General features: G+C 38.0%; 1 protein-coding gene across 1 annotated transcript in view; it reads right to left on the bottom strand.

The window, feature by feature from the left end:
* Positions 1 to 2,904: 2,904 nt before the first annotated feature.
* The window catches only part of ARHGAP11A (Rho GTPase activating protein 11A), a 12,189-nt gene continuing 248 nt past the window's right edge, over positions 2,905 to 14,845 (bottom strand). Inside the window, exons 2-12 of the mRNA XM_010574218.1 lie at positions 12,357 to 12,427; positions 11,930 to 12,026; positions 11,140 to 11,390; positions 10,450 to 10,610; positions 10,190 to 10,336; positions 8,422 to 8,496; positions 7,617 to 7,784; positions 6,217 to 6,352; positions 5,816 to 5,924; positions 4,872 to 5,019; positions 2,905 to 4,484 (exon numbers count right to left, since the gene is read on the bottom strand). Of these exons, the coding sequence (XP_010572520.1) occupies positions 2,905 to 4,484; positions 4,872 to 5,019; positions 5,816 to 5,924; positions 6,217 to 6,352; positions 7,617 to 7,784; positions 8,422 to 8,496; positions 10,190 to 10,336; positions 10,450 to 10,610; positions 11,140 to 11,390; positions 11,930 to 12,026; positions 12,357 to 12,427 (2,943 nt within the window). The remainder of the gene's footprint in view (positions 4,485 to 4,871; positions 5,020 to 5,815; positions 5,925 to 6,216; positions 6,353 to 7,616; positions 7,785 to 8,421; positions 8,497 to 10,189; positions 10,337 to 10,449; positions 10,611 to 11,139; positions 11,391 to 11,929; positions 12,027 to 12,356; positions 12,428 to 14,845) is intronic.

Consider the following 14,845-nt stretch of genomic DNA (forward strand, 5'->3'; position numbering starts at 1 on the left):
CCCCCCTTCTCCCCGCAGCCGCGGCCCGCCGGCTTCTCGGAGGGGCCTGCCGAGACCCTGCGCTTGCTGCGTGGATTTGGCCGGTTCAGAAGATGACACAAAGCTTGGGGGCGGCGAGGGGGGACGGTCAAGATCCCCCTTTTCAGCTAAACACAACAGTCCAAGAATAAAGTGAAGGATGCTGATGGCTTAACGGTTGCAGAAATGAGATATTACGTATTCCTAGGATTGTGTCCGTCTTCCTGCTGCGACTTCTCTCCCCAGAATAATACGATCAACCGTTTACTTACGGAATGATAGTATTACCTAGCTGCAGGTTTACAAGGTAACAACACGGCAACCGCCTCTAAGAGCTTGCAGGTAAAGGTCTCCCCATTAAACAAATTTATGTACCTCATCCATAGCCAAGGTTAACAAAAAGACAACTATAAAAGGATCTTGCTAAATTAAGTCTATCATTTAATAGCACTCGGCAAAACGGTAATTTCTAAAAGCTGTTTTATGTAACTTGTCTTCACTGCTACTGACATGAACATGACATGTTCCATTTTAGGATATCTACAGAAAAGCTCTGAAATTATACCCCATAAACCACAACAGATCCAGGAACTGCACTTTCAAATGTAGATTACTCTCTTTTCGCTAGTCTAGTACATTATACATGTCTAACTTGCAGGATTGGGCATCTAGTGTTTCCAATCTTCCTCCAAAACACGATCAACTTTATGTAAATGGATGTGTGCCTAGACTGTTCTGTAGAACCCCTAAAAACAGAGCCTAGAACTTTCTTTGACAATCTTTCCAGGTGTTTAAGGGTTTGTCAGGCCCCTACCAAAATCTCCCTGTCTGACATTTAAGTCTACTGCTTCAAGACTGCCTTGCATCGATGATCAAAAATAGTTTACCGCTCCATCCACGACACATTGTCAAAGCTACCTTTAGTATTCAAAATATTTTGTACATATTAACAGGAAAAAAATCTCAAGTCTTGCTCTTTCAAACACAAATTGATGTGACTATTACAGGAGTCAGATCTCATTTTCTTCCTCATGACATTGCCTGTATCTCCTTTTGTCCTATTTCCATCTCCTACATCCTTGCATCAGCTACGACTGCTGGCAGTTCCTTTGCTGAGCCTTATTTACCTCAGTGAAATGGTACAAAACACGGTGCTCTCATGCCTACATTCAGCCTACTGAGGGATCTGCCAGCACCAGCTAAAGGCAGAGGGTAGGAGCACATCGCCCAGAGTAGGGAGAAGAGCTTCCTCTTTGGGTGGTGGTGACCTGCTAATGTTGGCTCCCTTATTTCATGAAACTGAAGCTTCTGCTACTTAACAGGATTGCTTGGTGCTACCACCAAGCACTCCTGTTAAGATCCACTAACAGCTCTTTCCCTAGTGTTAGAGCTTAACAATAATGTAGCAACAGAGTGAGGCAGCTCAGCTGGACTGATGGGGGCAGGAGGTTTCCACCAGACCACTGAGCTGAACCAATTCAGCTAGTGAGTTGGTGGGTTATGAGGAAGGGGACAGGGAACAGAAAGCAAGCGGAACTATTCCTTTCATTAACATATCACTCAATAAGTTTAGAAGCCTACTCCTGCTAAATTACGTTGCACCATGCCTTTTGCTAGTTGTGAGAATCACCAACATATATCAAAGATGAACAAAAAGGAGAGCCAGAACAGAATCATTCTGACACCGGTATTTTCAGACTTACTCATTTCTGATGTCCGCAGTCTGCATATGACAACATAATCTAAATTTCTAAGTCATTATAGAAGAACAGGCTCAGAAAAGGGACAAAAACAATGGTTTTATTAAAACCAAAAGTATCCAGTGCTTTCAGCTCTTACATTTTGCCAATAAGCAATTCGCACATACAGAAAGCTAATGAACAGTTTTAAGTATTTACTCTTAAATAATGCTACAACTGATGACAGACAAACAGTTTTGATTCCAAAAGATGTAAACATTTGCTTGTGCAAATCAACTTTTAACACACTATGGCTTCTTACATTTGTCTCTTGCAACATTATCAGCATCTAAAACCTGCTTCTGCACATGTAATTAACACTATTCTGTTGCTCTAAAAATAAGTTAAAACCCTCCTTTCATATTAAGATAAAACATTTTACTGCTCACAACTGAAAATACTTGGTACCTACTGCAGAAGACATTGCTGCATGAAGTTTTAAGACTTTTCACTTTTTGAATAAACTGCACATTTATTTTCTATGTGTTCTAATAATTCTCCAGTGTGTGTGTACACATGTCAAAATAGAATTCATTTACCTACTCAACAAGGAAAATATGCTCCAAATTTACTCCAACATAAATCAAAACCATTGTCTCAAAAGAAGTAGAGCTGGTGTAGAGGTCCAACTTAAATATCAAAGTAACACTACAATACACTTAAAACTAAGAAGTAAATAAATTTAACTACCAATACTCAGCATCAAGACATTTTCTTTCAACATGTCTGTTAGTTTTGTTTAAAATGTCTGAGAATTGATTTTTTTCTTAAAAAAAAAAAACCCAACCAACCACCAACTTGGTACTTAGCCTAAATACTGCAAAAATTGTTTTGGGAGATGCAGCATGCTTTTAGAAGCTGAGATAATCAAATATGGGACCTAACACAAACATTTGTAAAAACTGGTTGGTTTTGTTTTAGAAGTCAAATTCACTTGGATGAACTGACTAGCATTTACAAGAGTTTCAGTAAATGAAGAAAACCTTGACATAAAACAAACTGTTATTTGTACAAGTCCATGACTCATACAGTTAAAAAATAAATCAAAGCCCACAAATAATTAGAGCTAAAAAAATAATCATACAAATTTCAATTTTCCAAAGGTTAACCAGGTTACAATAAGCCCATTTAGCCATCATATTTGATCTTACAAGTCTACTGGTTTTGCAGTTGGTAGCAGTTTCACTTTAGATATTGGATTCTTTGGAGAGCCTCTATAACGAATTCTTTCTTTTCCTGGAGCACTTCTTGTGATTGTAGATTTTTCTGGGGCAGCACCCGGAATATTTATATTTGCATTAACTTTTAAACTGGATTTTACTGTTTCATGATTGGTTAGATCTTCTAGAACAGACTTTGATGGATGAACAGTTGCTTTCTGTTCGTGGATTCCAGCAGTTCTGACAGAAACATCAGGCTTGTCTGATGGATTTAATGGCCTGCAACATGATTTAGATGTTAAGTCTAGCTGCTTACAAGATACAGAAACTTGGTTGTGTGTACTTTCACTTCCGAGTGGCAAAGCCATGGAATTCTTTGAGGGCTTTTCTGTGCCGGAGAATAGTGCAGAATCATAGCTCAAAGATTTAACAAGTGGTGAACCAACATCACTTGCTTTAAGCAGTTGAGAACTTACAGATCGTCTGTTAGCCTCCAATAAGGAATTCATTCTTCTTACAGACTGTCTAACAGGAGTACGTTGAAACTTAAGAGGTGGTTTAGTTTTGCTTGCAGAACTTTGATCATTTAATGAAAGCTTGTTAAACCACTGTATGTGGTCAGAAACCTTTCCATGGTCAGAAACACTTGATGTTTTAGTTAAAGTTTTATCAGAATTTTCAGCTTGCAAGGATAGGTTGCCTACCTCTTTTTGTGATTTAGGCAACTGCAAAGTAGGAAGCTGTCCTGCCACAGAAAGTTTAGCAGTATCTTCTTCCAGATTACAGCATTTTACCACACAGTTTTCAGCTGTTTGTGAGTGTGTTAATTTTATTTCCTCTTTTCTTCCAAATGAATCTAATTTGTTTAAGTTGTCTTTTGATGAACTGTTCTGAACTGTCAACTTGTCTTCCCTGGCTAGTACTTGAGGCACAGGAAGTTCTGTTACTTTTTTTATAGCTGGTTTTGGGACATGAAGTTCAATCTCAATAGAAGATTTGAAGTTTCTTTTCTCCAAAACTTTAATTTCATCTTTTTTTGACTGCTGTTTATCAATAGCATAAGATTGATTAACTTGGTGCAACAGCTCCCTGGATTTTGTATTTGCTAGGTTTTCAGAAACTTCTTCAGCTAACAATTCTCTCTTTGGACTGAGACCTGTGAGACACAGAGTTTCATTTAATGTTTCACCTGCTACATCTGAGAAAGGAGGTTTTGTATCACCTATCAAATTGTGAAGATTACTTCCAGATGCAGAGAAGGCTTGCTTAACTTTCAGTAATGTTTCTGCAGTTGAATTACTTTCCTCTTCACAAAGCAAAAGTTCTAAGCTGTTGTCTTGTTTGCTTACAGTTGTGGATTTGAATTCATCTGGAACAACTGGTGGCTTTCCAAATATCAAAGAAGAACCGATTCCCGTTTCGGGGTGTCCCGGCGGAATTCCCTCATTCCTGCTGATCACCTGAGAATCTCTAACAGTAGGACTGCTCCATGACATTCGGTGAACTACTTTATCGTGACATTTTGGAGTTAGCAAGTTTTCTTCTGACTTGCTCACATTCTTTGAACCTTAAAATAAATATCACAGTGTTTAAGAATAAAATCTTGTGATTTTAATGATCATTACAGGCAAAATAACTTCTAAAAAAGCCTAATTATCAAAGCAGCACTGAATTTAAAGATTGCTCCCTCAAATTTCAGAAATGTGAAAAAAGGTTGTAATATTAAGAACTGAAATCCTGTATCTCATCTTGTTTAACTAACAAAAGAGAGCTACTAAAATACACTAGAAACACGACCCTGTCCTAAACCAATTCTTGTTCCCCAGGAGCCACTAACATTCAAGTAAGTAACTTTTGTCCTACTGGCTAGAAGCACTTTTAATCCAATCGCTTTTATATCTTTATGGATAAAGCAAAAGTTTTCCCCATCCAATATATTCTGTTAGATACTTACCTTTCTTAGGGAATTTTTCATTGACACATGGGCTGAAGAATGCATCTCGTTTTGCACATTCAGTTCTGCTTTCCAAACCTTGCTGACTTGCAAGACGCCTTCCAATATTTTCAGATCTATTACCAACTGCACATCCTGATACAATATTCTTGAACAAACAAAAGGTGATAATTACTTTCATATAAACTTGTAATTCAGAAACTGATTTACAGAGGAACCTCCAGGAAAAGACTATGCAAATCAGCCATGGCAGGCTTTTCTTGGCCATACTTCACCTTGCCTTGATTCTTTGTCAGTAGGGAACAACCCACCTACAGTAAGGTAGGCTTAACCACTCTCTGAACATAGTGATTCTGTGCATAGGCTCTGTAATATCAGAAATTCAGGAACTGTGAGACCTGCTGATCATGAGTGTGGTGGGTTGACCCCAGCTGGCAGGTAAGCTCCCATCCACCTGCTTGGTCACTCCCCCCACTCCCCAGCAGGATGAGGGAGAGAATTGGGAAGGCAAAAGAGGAGGGGGCTGGGGAACAACAAAAAAACCCAAACCCACAAGTGATGCAAAAGCCATCACTCACAACAAGTAGACCAATGCCCAGCCAGTCCCTGAGTAGTGGCTACTTTGCAAAAACTCCCCCATCCCAGTTTTACTGGTGAGCATGACATTATATGGGATGGAATAGCTCCTTGGTCAATTCAGGTCAGCTGTCCCAGCTGTCCCCTCCCGCAGCCTCTTGTCCCACCCCAGCTGAACCCAGTACAAGCTGATCAGTTACTGCTATGAAAATAAACCTAAGGTTTCTTGTACTTGATAGCAGGTCCAGCCATGCTGTGATCCCTCCATTACCAAATAAGTCCTTCCTGCTACTGAAAAGCAATGCCCAAAACTTAGGGTTCAAATTTGCAGAGTAACAAGAAGACTGGGTTATAAGCAGAATACTTACTATTTCTCTGTTGCTTTTCCCCAAACCAAACTTCAAGCGTAACGACCTACGAACCATTTCTTTTCGGCTAATCTTTGGTGAAAAACAACCTGTCTTTCCTGATTCAGCCCTGGGAGGACAGAGGGGAAGAAGTGACACATAAAAAACGCTTTAGGAGGGCAATGAAAACATCCTGATGCTTATTTATGGTTATTTCCATTAGTTTTACTTCTTCTATCGGCTCCATTTTGCCACATTGGAAGATCTGGTGATTTTAAGATTACTATAAAAATGTGGTATGTTTTGAACACCAAAAAAAGATGATTTTTAAAGACAGACTGAGATTTTACACATCATTAGTCAAGGGGTCTAGACCTACCTTTCCCATTTATCTTTAGTTTCTGAGAGTTAAGGCGAATTACCTGTATAATTTTTTGCTTGCATGTCTTTTACTTCTTCTGTTCCCTGTACTAAACAGATGATTTTCACCACCGGCTGAAGGAGACAGCGAGGTTTGTGACGACTCAAGAGACACACAAGGGCTTGCGTCAAACTGAACTACAGGAACAAAATCATATTTACATGATCTTAAAATAGCCACTTTTTTTTCAGATAAAGATTTAACAGTTAATACAATAAAGAATAGGTTTTTAAACAGCACAGATTTGTTTGCTTATTTTGTGGAGTGCTGGCTTGAAATTACTTTGACTGCCATTTTTAGTTAATATTAAATGAGGCTGTTGCTTGTAGCATCCATAGAAGCGGCTGGATTGCAATTAATTGCATGCTACTGATATCAATACCTCAGTTAAGTTTCCACACTGCTATCATCAGATCAGTTCCTCAAATTTAAGAGCTTAAGAAAAATTAGATTCAGTCTTAATATTATTTGCCGTGTGCTTTTTTTTTTTTTTTAAAACACACCTAGCCAGATCAGGTAAAGCAACAATAAATGAAAGAGATGCTATCCTACTACTAAACTGTTTCATGAAACAGATGCAGTACTACTATCTTTAGAAAATGTCATTGCTTTTGTTTGCTTATCCATAGAAACAAGAATTTCATGGTGAGCATGAAATGATTTAATAAACAAAAGCAAGAAGTTTTATACCACTCAATTGAGGTAAAAAAAAAATTAATCTTCAGGGAAAACAAACATAGCCAATCTAGAAATTTGTTTTTACTCTAACTTCAGCTGGCAGCACATTAAAGAACCAAACAGAAATAAAATATGATTTGCAGAAGAGCCTGACATGTGGAAGCACTCTAGTAGAATGAAGTGATGTTAAAGCACTGTTAAACAAAAGTAAAACTTTTTCTGTAAAATTTTGAGATTATTTAGTATCTAGAGAAAACAAGAGGTGATTGGATTCAAGAAAGAACCTTTATAATAGCAACAATTACATTTCACATAGAGCTAAGACCAGCTATTTAAGTATTTAGGAGACAGAAGAAGGCTACAACTTTCAAAAGGTTGGAAGCATAGGCAGTCTTCATGGATTTGTGTGCTAAGACAGAAATGTGAGTATAACCTAGGTGATACAGAGGAACTGAAAAAGATAAAGGGGCATCAGGACTGCAGATTTGAGAGATTAATAAAACAGAAAACAAGAAACAGAATTTTGCTTTTGCTCAATCCATGTAACATGACAGTCACTGAAGAACATAAACAGACTACTTGCTAAGACAGGAAAGTAGTGCAAGGAACACTGTTAAGTGAAGATTATCCATGACTGCCTGACAAGAACAGAAGATTGTACATTTAAATTAAAAGCCACAAACAACCACTTCAAGCAGCAAGTTAAAAATGAAGGCACTGTACCTGATGCTGGTGTTGAGCTGCTGTTAAAAATGCTACTTGGTAACAACTCAAAAGCAAAACTATGCTTAAAAGATCGTCTCTTCTTGCTGGACAAGCCTTGAGAGCAATCAGTTGGAAGTTTACGCTTGGTACTTGGAGTAAGAACCACTGGAGTCACCGGTGGAAGGACTGAAATTCAGAAAACCAAATCTGCAATAACAGCTTAAAAGGTTGAGTTTACTAAAATATAAATAGTTGTTTTGTTTTTCCTTAAACTCGGAAAGAAAGTTGTAAAAGCTTAGCCAAAGTGCATGCATTTGAACAGGCAGGCAACACAATCAGTATAGCTCAGGGTTTGTTTTTTTCGCAAGTTAGAGTACCAGAAAGGAAAATCCAAACCCATACATTAATAAAATAATATAGGTATTAGGAGGAAAAACAATAAAGTATAGTCATCTTCTGTAAGTTTAAGAGACAGAGTACAAGTGAGAGAATTTCAGTCCTAGCAAATTTATTCCCAAGATCAAATGCTGCACTACTGCACTGAAGCCTTAGCATGCATTAGATAAAAAGCACAAGTTCAGTTGTGTAATCCTAGAACCGCACAGCCCGCTGCTGCAGTGATAGTAGCTGCTCCAAGAACTACAGTAAATGCAGTATCCTCAATAAATATGTAGCTATATTCAAAGTTTTAAACAATTTAAATGTAATCACTTATCTTCAACTAAGTTCTAGTTCTTCAGTTAAAAAAATTTGTGGAATATAGTTGACAAATCCAGAAGATACTGCGTGGGCTTTATTTAGTACAAATACACCAAATACCTACCGCTTCTGTCTTGTTGTGGTGTAGTGGAGGGTGTTCTGTTAGATTTAACTTTATTCAATGCTCCACTAACAATATCTGAAATGCAAGACACCAAGTAATCAAATTTAAATAGGAAGTTTGTCTTGCTCTATTTTCAACTCAAGTTTAACTTTTATTCTTTCAGAGAGAAATAAAGCAAATCAGTTTAAATGGTTGTTTTATGTAAAGAAAACTGTAGTCCAGATCTTCTCACCAACATAGTTTTTGTTGCTTTCACAATAGCTGAAAAATTCTATTTAAAAAAAAAAATTCATGCACAGACAACAGAAGTTTCTTGTAGAAAATTCTACTGGTCATTATAAAATTATATGCCTTCTGATTGCTTTTAGGCAAATCTAGAAGGTGTCCATGAAGTCTTTCTCACAGAAAGTCTCACAGACTTTCTCACTTTACTGGACAGTCATCTTGAAGTTAAAAATTAGTTAGAGCTTTGAAGTTAGGCTCCAAATAGAAGTATGAAATTTCGCTCTTGCAAAGAAATAACGCACAACATTTCTGTTAACTATGTGGTTTTGGTTTAGGGTGTTGTCGGGGGTTTGTTTTTTTTTTTTTGTTTAAAAGGCAACAATTAAACCCAGCAGAGTATATGCATGAACCATGAACTTTTACTGTTTTTCCTGCTTTTAAAAAGTGTAAAATGGAAGTATTTTTATTAAGTGCTATTGCTACCTACAGTTGTATTTCCATGCGTTCATAGCAAAGCTTAGCAAACTACAAGCTTGCAGTACTTCTTTTATGGTGTGTGGTAGATATCAGGTAGTTTTTAAACACTCATCTTTGAAAACAGATGAAGTGTAGTAATACTATGTTTTACTACATCTGGAGAAAGAGTAGAAGCTGCCTACCTCCAGAACCTTTTCCACAGCATTAACAAATTCTAACTGCTTCTCCTCAAAATTTTAATATTCAAACACTTATCACTTTGCAACCCCAGGATGATCTCCCTTCTTCAGAGTGGAAAAAGTATATTGCACAAAAAAACCCCATGCCTTAGCTAAACATATACAATAAAGCCTTAATTTCAATTGCTGTCAGGTTTAATATTCCAGGTACATGAGCTAAATAAATACTCTTATTTTTATAGCAATACATACAAGATCAGTGTTACAGTGGATTTGAATCAAGTCAAGCATACATATTCCATAGTATTTCCTCAAAGAGAATGCAGAAGAACCGAGAATATACCATTTGATGGTCCATATTTGGCAAAACAAACTATTGAATAGCTGAACTGGAAAAAAACCCAAACCAGATCCATGATATAAGAGCACACAGTATCCCATAATATCCAATTCAGAGTTACACTTCAAACCACACATGCCTTTTTATATCCTTGCCTTCTCATGAACTGACTTAAAGTATGCAATATCTTTGAGTGACCAAGTATAATTTCAAAACTAGCCAAAAAAAAAATTTCTTTATCAGTGTTCTGCAACAGGATCTGAAGTTGACTCAACAAAAAGCTGGAACATTAATCTGGCTTCACAAATCCAAACACAAGCAAAATAGCTTCTTTGGTAGGCAACAGACACACTAGAACAAACTCAAAGTAAATATACAATAAAGTGATGCGATTACTGAAGTCTTACGTAGATTTCGCAAATCAAACCCAACGAATTTCACAGGCACCTATTCTGCTTGGGGAAGAAGCAAGTGCTTAGGATCAGCATACCTGAAGTCTCAAAATAATTCTATTTTAGTTGCCCAAACTTTCACACAACATACCTACCCCCAACACTTCGGTGCCTCCTCTTCTTACATTCACTGGGAGATTCATTTTCACTGTCTTCATGGCCCCACAGTGAGGGAGTAGATTGAAAGGCATCAACACCTAACATTGCAGGAATCTTTTCCAAGATAAATTCTGGTACTTGTCCTGAATTAGTTGAGAAATATATATATTTTTTAAAGTTATTTAAATAAGTTGAAAAGAAAAGCTGTATACAAGTATGTGCAACAAGACATTTTGATAAACATTTATCATCTTACCAATTTCTGCTGCATGGTCAATAAGTGTTTGCACAACAGCGGCTTGCAAACGAATTTTTTTTTCTGTACTGGCTGACATCTTTTCATTTTCATTCGAGTGCAAGAGGTTGGGAGCAAAAATCACTGCCAGATTACTGCTATCCATTCTGTTTTCATTGGATCTTAACAAGAAAAGGTTTTATTACACAAATTATCGGGACATAAGCAGTGGAGAGAAAAAAGACCAAATAATGCAGTTGGGGCGAAAAAAAAAACCCCAAACCAAAACCCACCAAAAATTGGAGTCATTCACTTGAGTGCTCACATGTTGAGATTAATGTGTAGACTTATGCACCCCAGGCTAGGTAACGGCATGACTATGTTATTGAAATCAAGAGGTCATAGACCCCTGACAGTTTTGGGGAATGCAAGGTATCAGATTCTGTTAATTTTATCAATCACTCCTTTTACTTTCCAAAGAAGAATGAGGAATACAGCTATGAAAGAATGGAACAAAGTCAAGTCTCCAGCAAAATAAGGTTTCATAAAGAAAACACTTTGAATTTATGAAAGAAAAGACCATGACTGAATTCTAGTGAATGACTGCAGATAAAGTTTAAAGTCACAAACCACTTAGTTACAGCGGTTGCCTGGAAAGAGAAGTCATTAAAGGAATTGGGAGCTGTTTACAAGTACTCCCTTCACACTGACCTTAGGGACACAGTTCTCAGAAAGCTGAAGAAGTATCTCAAAGCTTCAATTGTTCTGTCCGCCATCAAACACGACAGCAACATGGTAGCAGTTTTCTTCTCATTTCCTAGCTGCTGAGCTTTGAAAAGGCCTTCCTGCAGGTGAGGTGGAAGGATGGGTTCTGGCAGCTCTCTAAAGAACTGTTTAAGAAGCCCTGCAACATCACATGGCAGTGCAGCTGAGAGGCAGTTTTCACCTTGATCCAATTTACTCTGAAATTGTTCACAAGAAACATGATTTGAAGTCTTCAACATACCATCAGATTTCTAAGTTTAGGCATTAATCCTCTAGCCTGTATCAGAAAAGACTGTCACATCTTCCCCATTTTTAGTTTCAACCTTGCAATGTTTTACTTAACTACAGTACCTACAAAGAGACACAAACGATGTTGTCAGACCACATGTGTTAATATACGTTTCCCATGTACGCATCCTTCTGGAAGAACATTGCTAAACAAATATCCTCACAGTATCCAGGGTGCATAACTGCTAACAAGTTTGTTCAGTCACAAGTGTATTCTCACCATCTGAAAAGCTGAAAATTTTCCCAGAAAGGGGGCGGGGGGGGAGTGAAGTATGCCAGTTTCTGGAGCAGATTGCCTCTCATTTCTAAAACAGGTAATGTTACCAGTCTACTTCTAGTATTAAAACTTAAACATTACTGGAAAAGTCCAAAAACTGAAACATGCAGATGATAAAGTGAAATGCAGCTTATTAAAAAAAAAAAAAAAAAGAGAGGCTTTAGAGAATACCTTCAAAGCTTTTAAACGAACAAGAGATCCAGACTTTCTGAAGAGTCCCTCGGTATGAACGTGTTCTTCCAGATATTCACAAGTATCAACAAGAAAGCTGAGGAAAGAACAGTAACATACTTCTGACACTCAGAATAAAGCTTGTTTTTTCCAGAAAAACTATTTCATGATAAATAGATAAAACTTAATATATAGGATAGTTTTCCGCAATGACAAGAAGTATAAAGAAATACAACTGAAAGATGGGGAATTCAGCACCACAGCTATCAAACTTCTGCATCCCTCCTTCCCCAACTGAAGCTATTCTTGTATTGCCCATAAGCTTTAGCAGGCCTGGAATAAATATTATGTTCCCTCTTCTGTCAAGAGTTCAGTACTATAAAAAGAGCAAAGTAAGCATAAATCTAAATATACAGTGTTAACTTACCTTGGAATATAACCGTATTCTGGCACAAGTGATTGCGGTAATGCATGAAAAGGTATTCCAAAGATTTTACCCTAAAATACAAAATTCAGTTAGTGTTATTCAAAAGTTGACAGGATTACCAGCAAAATATCACAGAAAAGCACATATTCCACAAAGTACAAACAGAAGGGTAGTTAAGACAAAAACCAAAGTCTTTCAGACAAAGAAGATAAGAGGTATTGTCAGGAAAAGCACTATCATCTCTAGATATCTGAGCCTATGCTGATTGTAGTTTCAGGTAACACCCTAGATTACTGTGAAAGAATAGAAAGGTTTTCTGCAGTATGTTTTGCACTTTTTATTTTACAAGGAGTCAGTTTTCCTGTAAGGCCCCCAAATCAGCAAGGATATTAAACAGACTGTTCTGGAATCTCACCTTACCTTTTCAAATCGACTAAATGCTATTATTCTTCTTAAAAATCAACACAACACATTTGAAATAACCTCTTTTTTTTTTTAAAGTAATTTTTTCCTCACCTGAGGCACACAAGATTGCTGTTTCAGGGAGGATTAAACTCAACAGGACAGTCTAGAAAACTGTTCTGAACTCTCATATTTAGCATTTGTATTTAAAAACCTGTTATAACTCTATTGCCTTATAGCAGGAAATCAGAGTATCTGTTACATATTAGAAAAACAAGCAATTTCTTCAGTCATTACTACTGATGCTCACCTACAGCATTTTTTTAAAATCCGATGTTACTGCACAGTTGTTTCAGTTATAAAAGCCCACATTGCAACGTAACAACTTTATATTTACAGAACATTCAAGCCAGCCCCTCCCCAACCAGAAGAGGACTGGGATCATGCTCAACTTATCAGAGATGAATGCAAACTCTTGGTCACGTATACCTGAAATTCAAAGTGCTGAGCACAATGGGAAAATAGTTAATCAATAACTAACCCATTAGGCCACCTTGGGCCTATCTGTCCTACAGAAAACAAACATAACATGCTAAGGAGAGAGAAGCAACACATTTGTCATTGTATTCCAGGTTGCTACTAAAAGCACACACAAAAAAATTAACTCCAAGATACAATGTTTTTCTGTATTTACAAGATTATGTAATAGAGCATTCCAGTGGCTTGTAATTCAACATTTAAAATTCATAACTGATATCCTCACTTTAATGGGTTTTGTTCGAAATATCAGTAGTTTAAGTTCTCAAAATAAAGTTATGTTTATTGCCTTACAATAGAAATAGAATCCCCCCTAGCAAAAGAAATGTTATTCTATACTTTTTCCTACCTTGCTCACTTATTTAAATATATGTTTTCTTCCTTGTATAAAATTTAAGCACTACAGACAGCTATATAGGCATCTTTTATTATGACATACACATATTATTCACAGTTCTTATTACCCTCCCTTCAAATGGGGAAAAAAGTCTAGAACCATATGCTTGATATTGGGAAGGGAGAAGAAACGAATTCTAACTTTACTTTTGCTCTCTCCCCCTCCAAACAACCCAACTCAAGCATGTGTTTTTGCAACTCCTTTGGCTTATATTGACCAAAGGTTACCGCAGCATTTTGCAATACCTTCTCAGCCTTACAGAAAGCTCATTCTGAGAGTGCTGAGTTCTGTGCCATATCAGTTGCAGAGGATCTTGTTTAGGACTTGGTGGTGGCCCATGCTTTATAAATTAGAGTCTACTAGAAGATCAGCGTTCTGAAGTGGACTTCGATGCTGTATAAACTGGCATTCATTAGGATACTTTAAAGAAGAGTCATGAGACAGAAAACACACTTTTTTCCTTCAACAAATTCAAAGTAGGTAATTAAGGTAACAGGACAGATTTCATTCCTCAGAGCACAGGCAAATCAAGACCAGATCTGTCTGTACCAAAACACCCATCGCCACGTCTTGTACTAAGAAACCACGCAAACAGAGCCCTTCGAACCAAAAATCCAAGGAATCAAGTAAAATAAAAGACACAATGCCTTTAGAAGCTACACAGTAGCTACGTATTCCAAGAAATAATACAATGACTAAGATTTAAATTCCGTAGTGAGTGACATGAAGCAGAGCGAAGCGTAAAAAGCTCTTGCATAGACCAGCGGCACGCATGCGCGTCAGAGGGAGCACCAACCGCATTAACAGGAAGGGGAACACATCCCATTCACCCTCTGGTCCGCCCTGCAACGCTCGGGCCCTAAACGGGCGGGAGGCGGGGGGAATTCAGCGTCGCTAAACCGCTACCGCACTACATCACAGCACGGCTGTCCGGACCACCGTCTGGAGCCCTTCCTCGCTGAGGAAAGGGGGGGGGGGGACACGACACACGACTTCCCCACTGCAGGGATCACGACGCTTCCCCACGAGGGGAGGTGATGCCCTGCCAGGGGCTGGCAGCAGCAACAACGGCGCTACGGCCACGTCAGCGATGCCGGACTGGGTGGCCACCCGGCCTCGCCGGGAACAGAGGACCGGCCCCCGCAGCGGCGGC

This window comes from Haliaeetus leucocephalus, unplaced genomic scaffold, assembly GCF_000737465.1.
Source record: "Haliaeetus leucocephalus isolate CR32 unplaced genomic scaffold, Haliaeetus_leucocephalus-4.0 Scaffold417, whole genome shotgun sequence".
Classification (NCBI taxonomy): Eukaryota; Metazoa; Chordata; class Aves; order Accipitriformes; family Accipitridae; genus Haliaeetus; species Haliaeetus leucocephalus.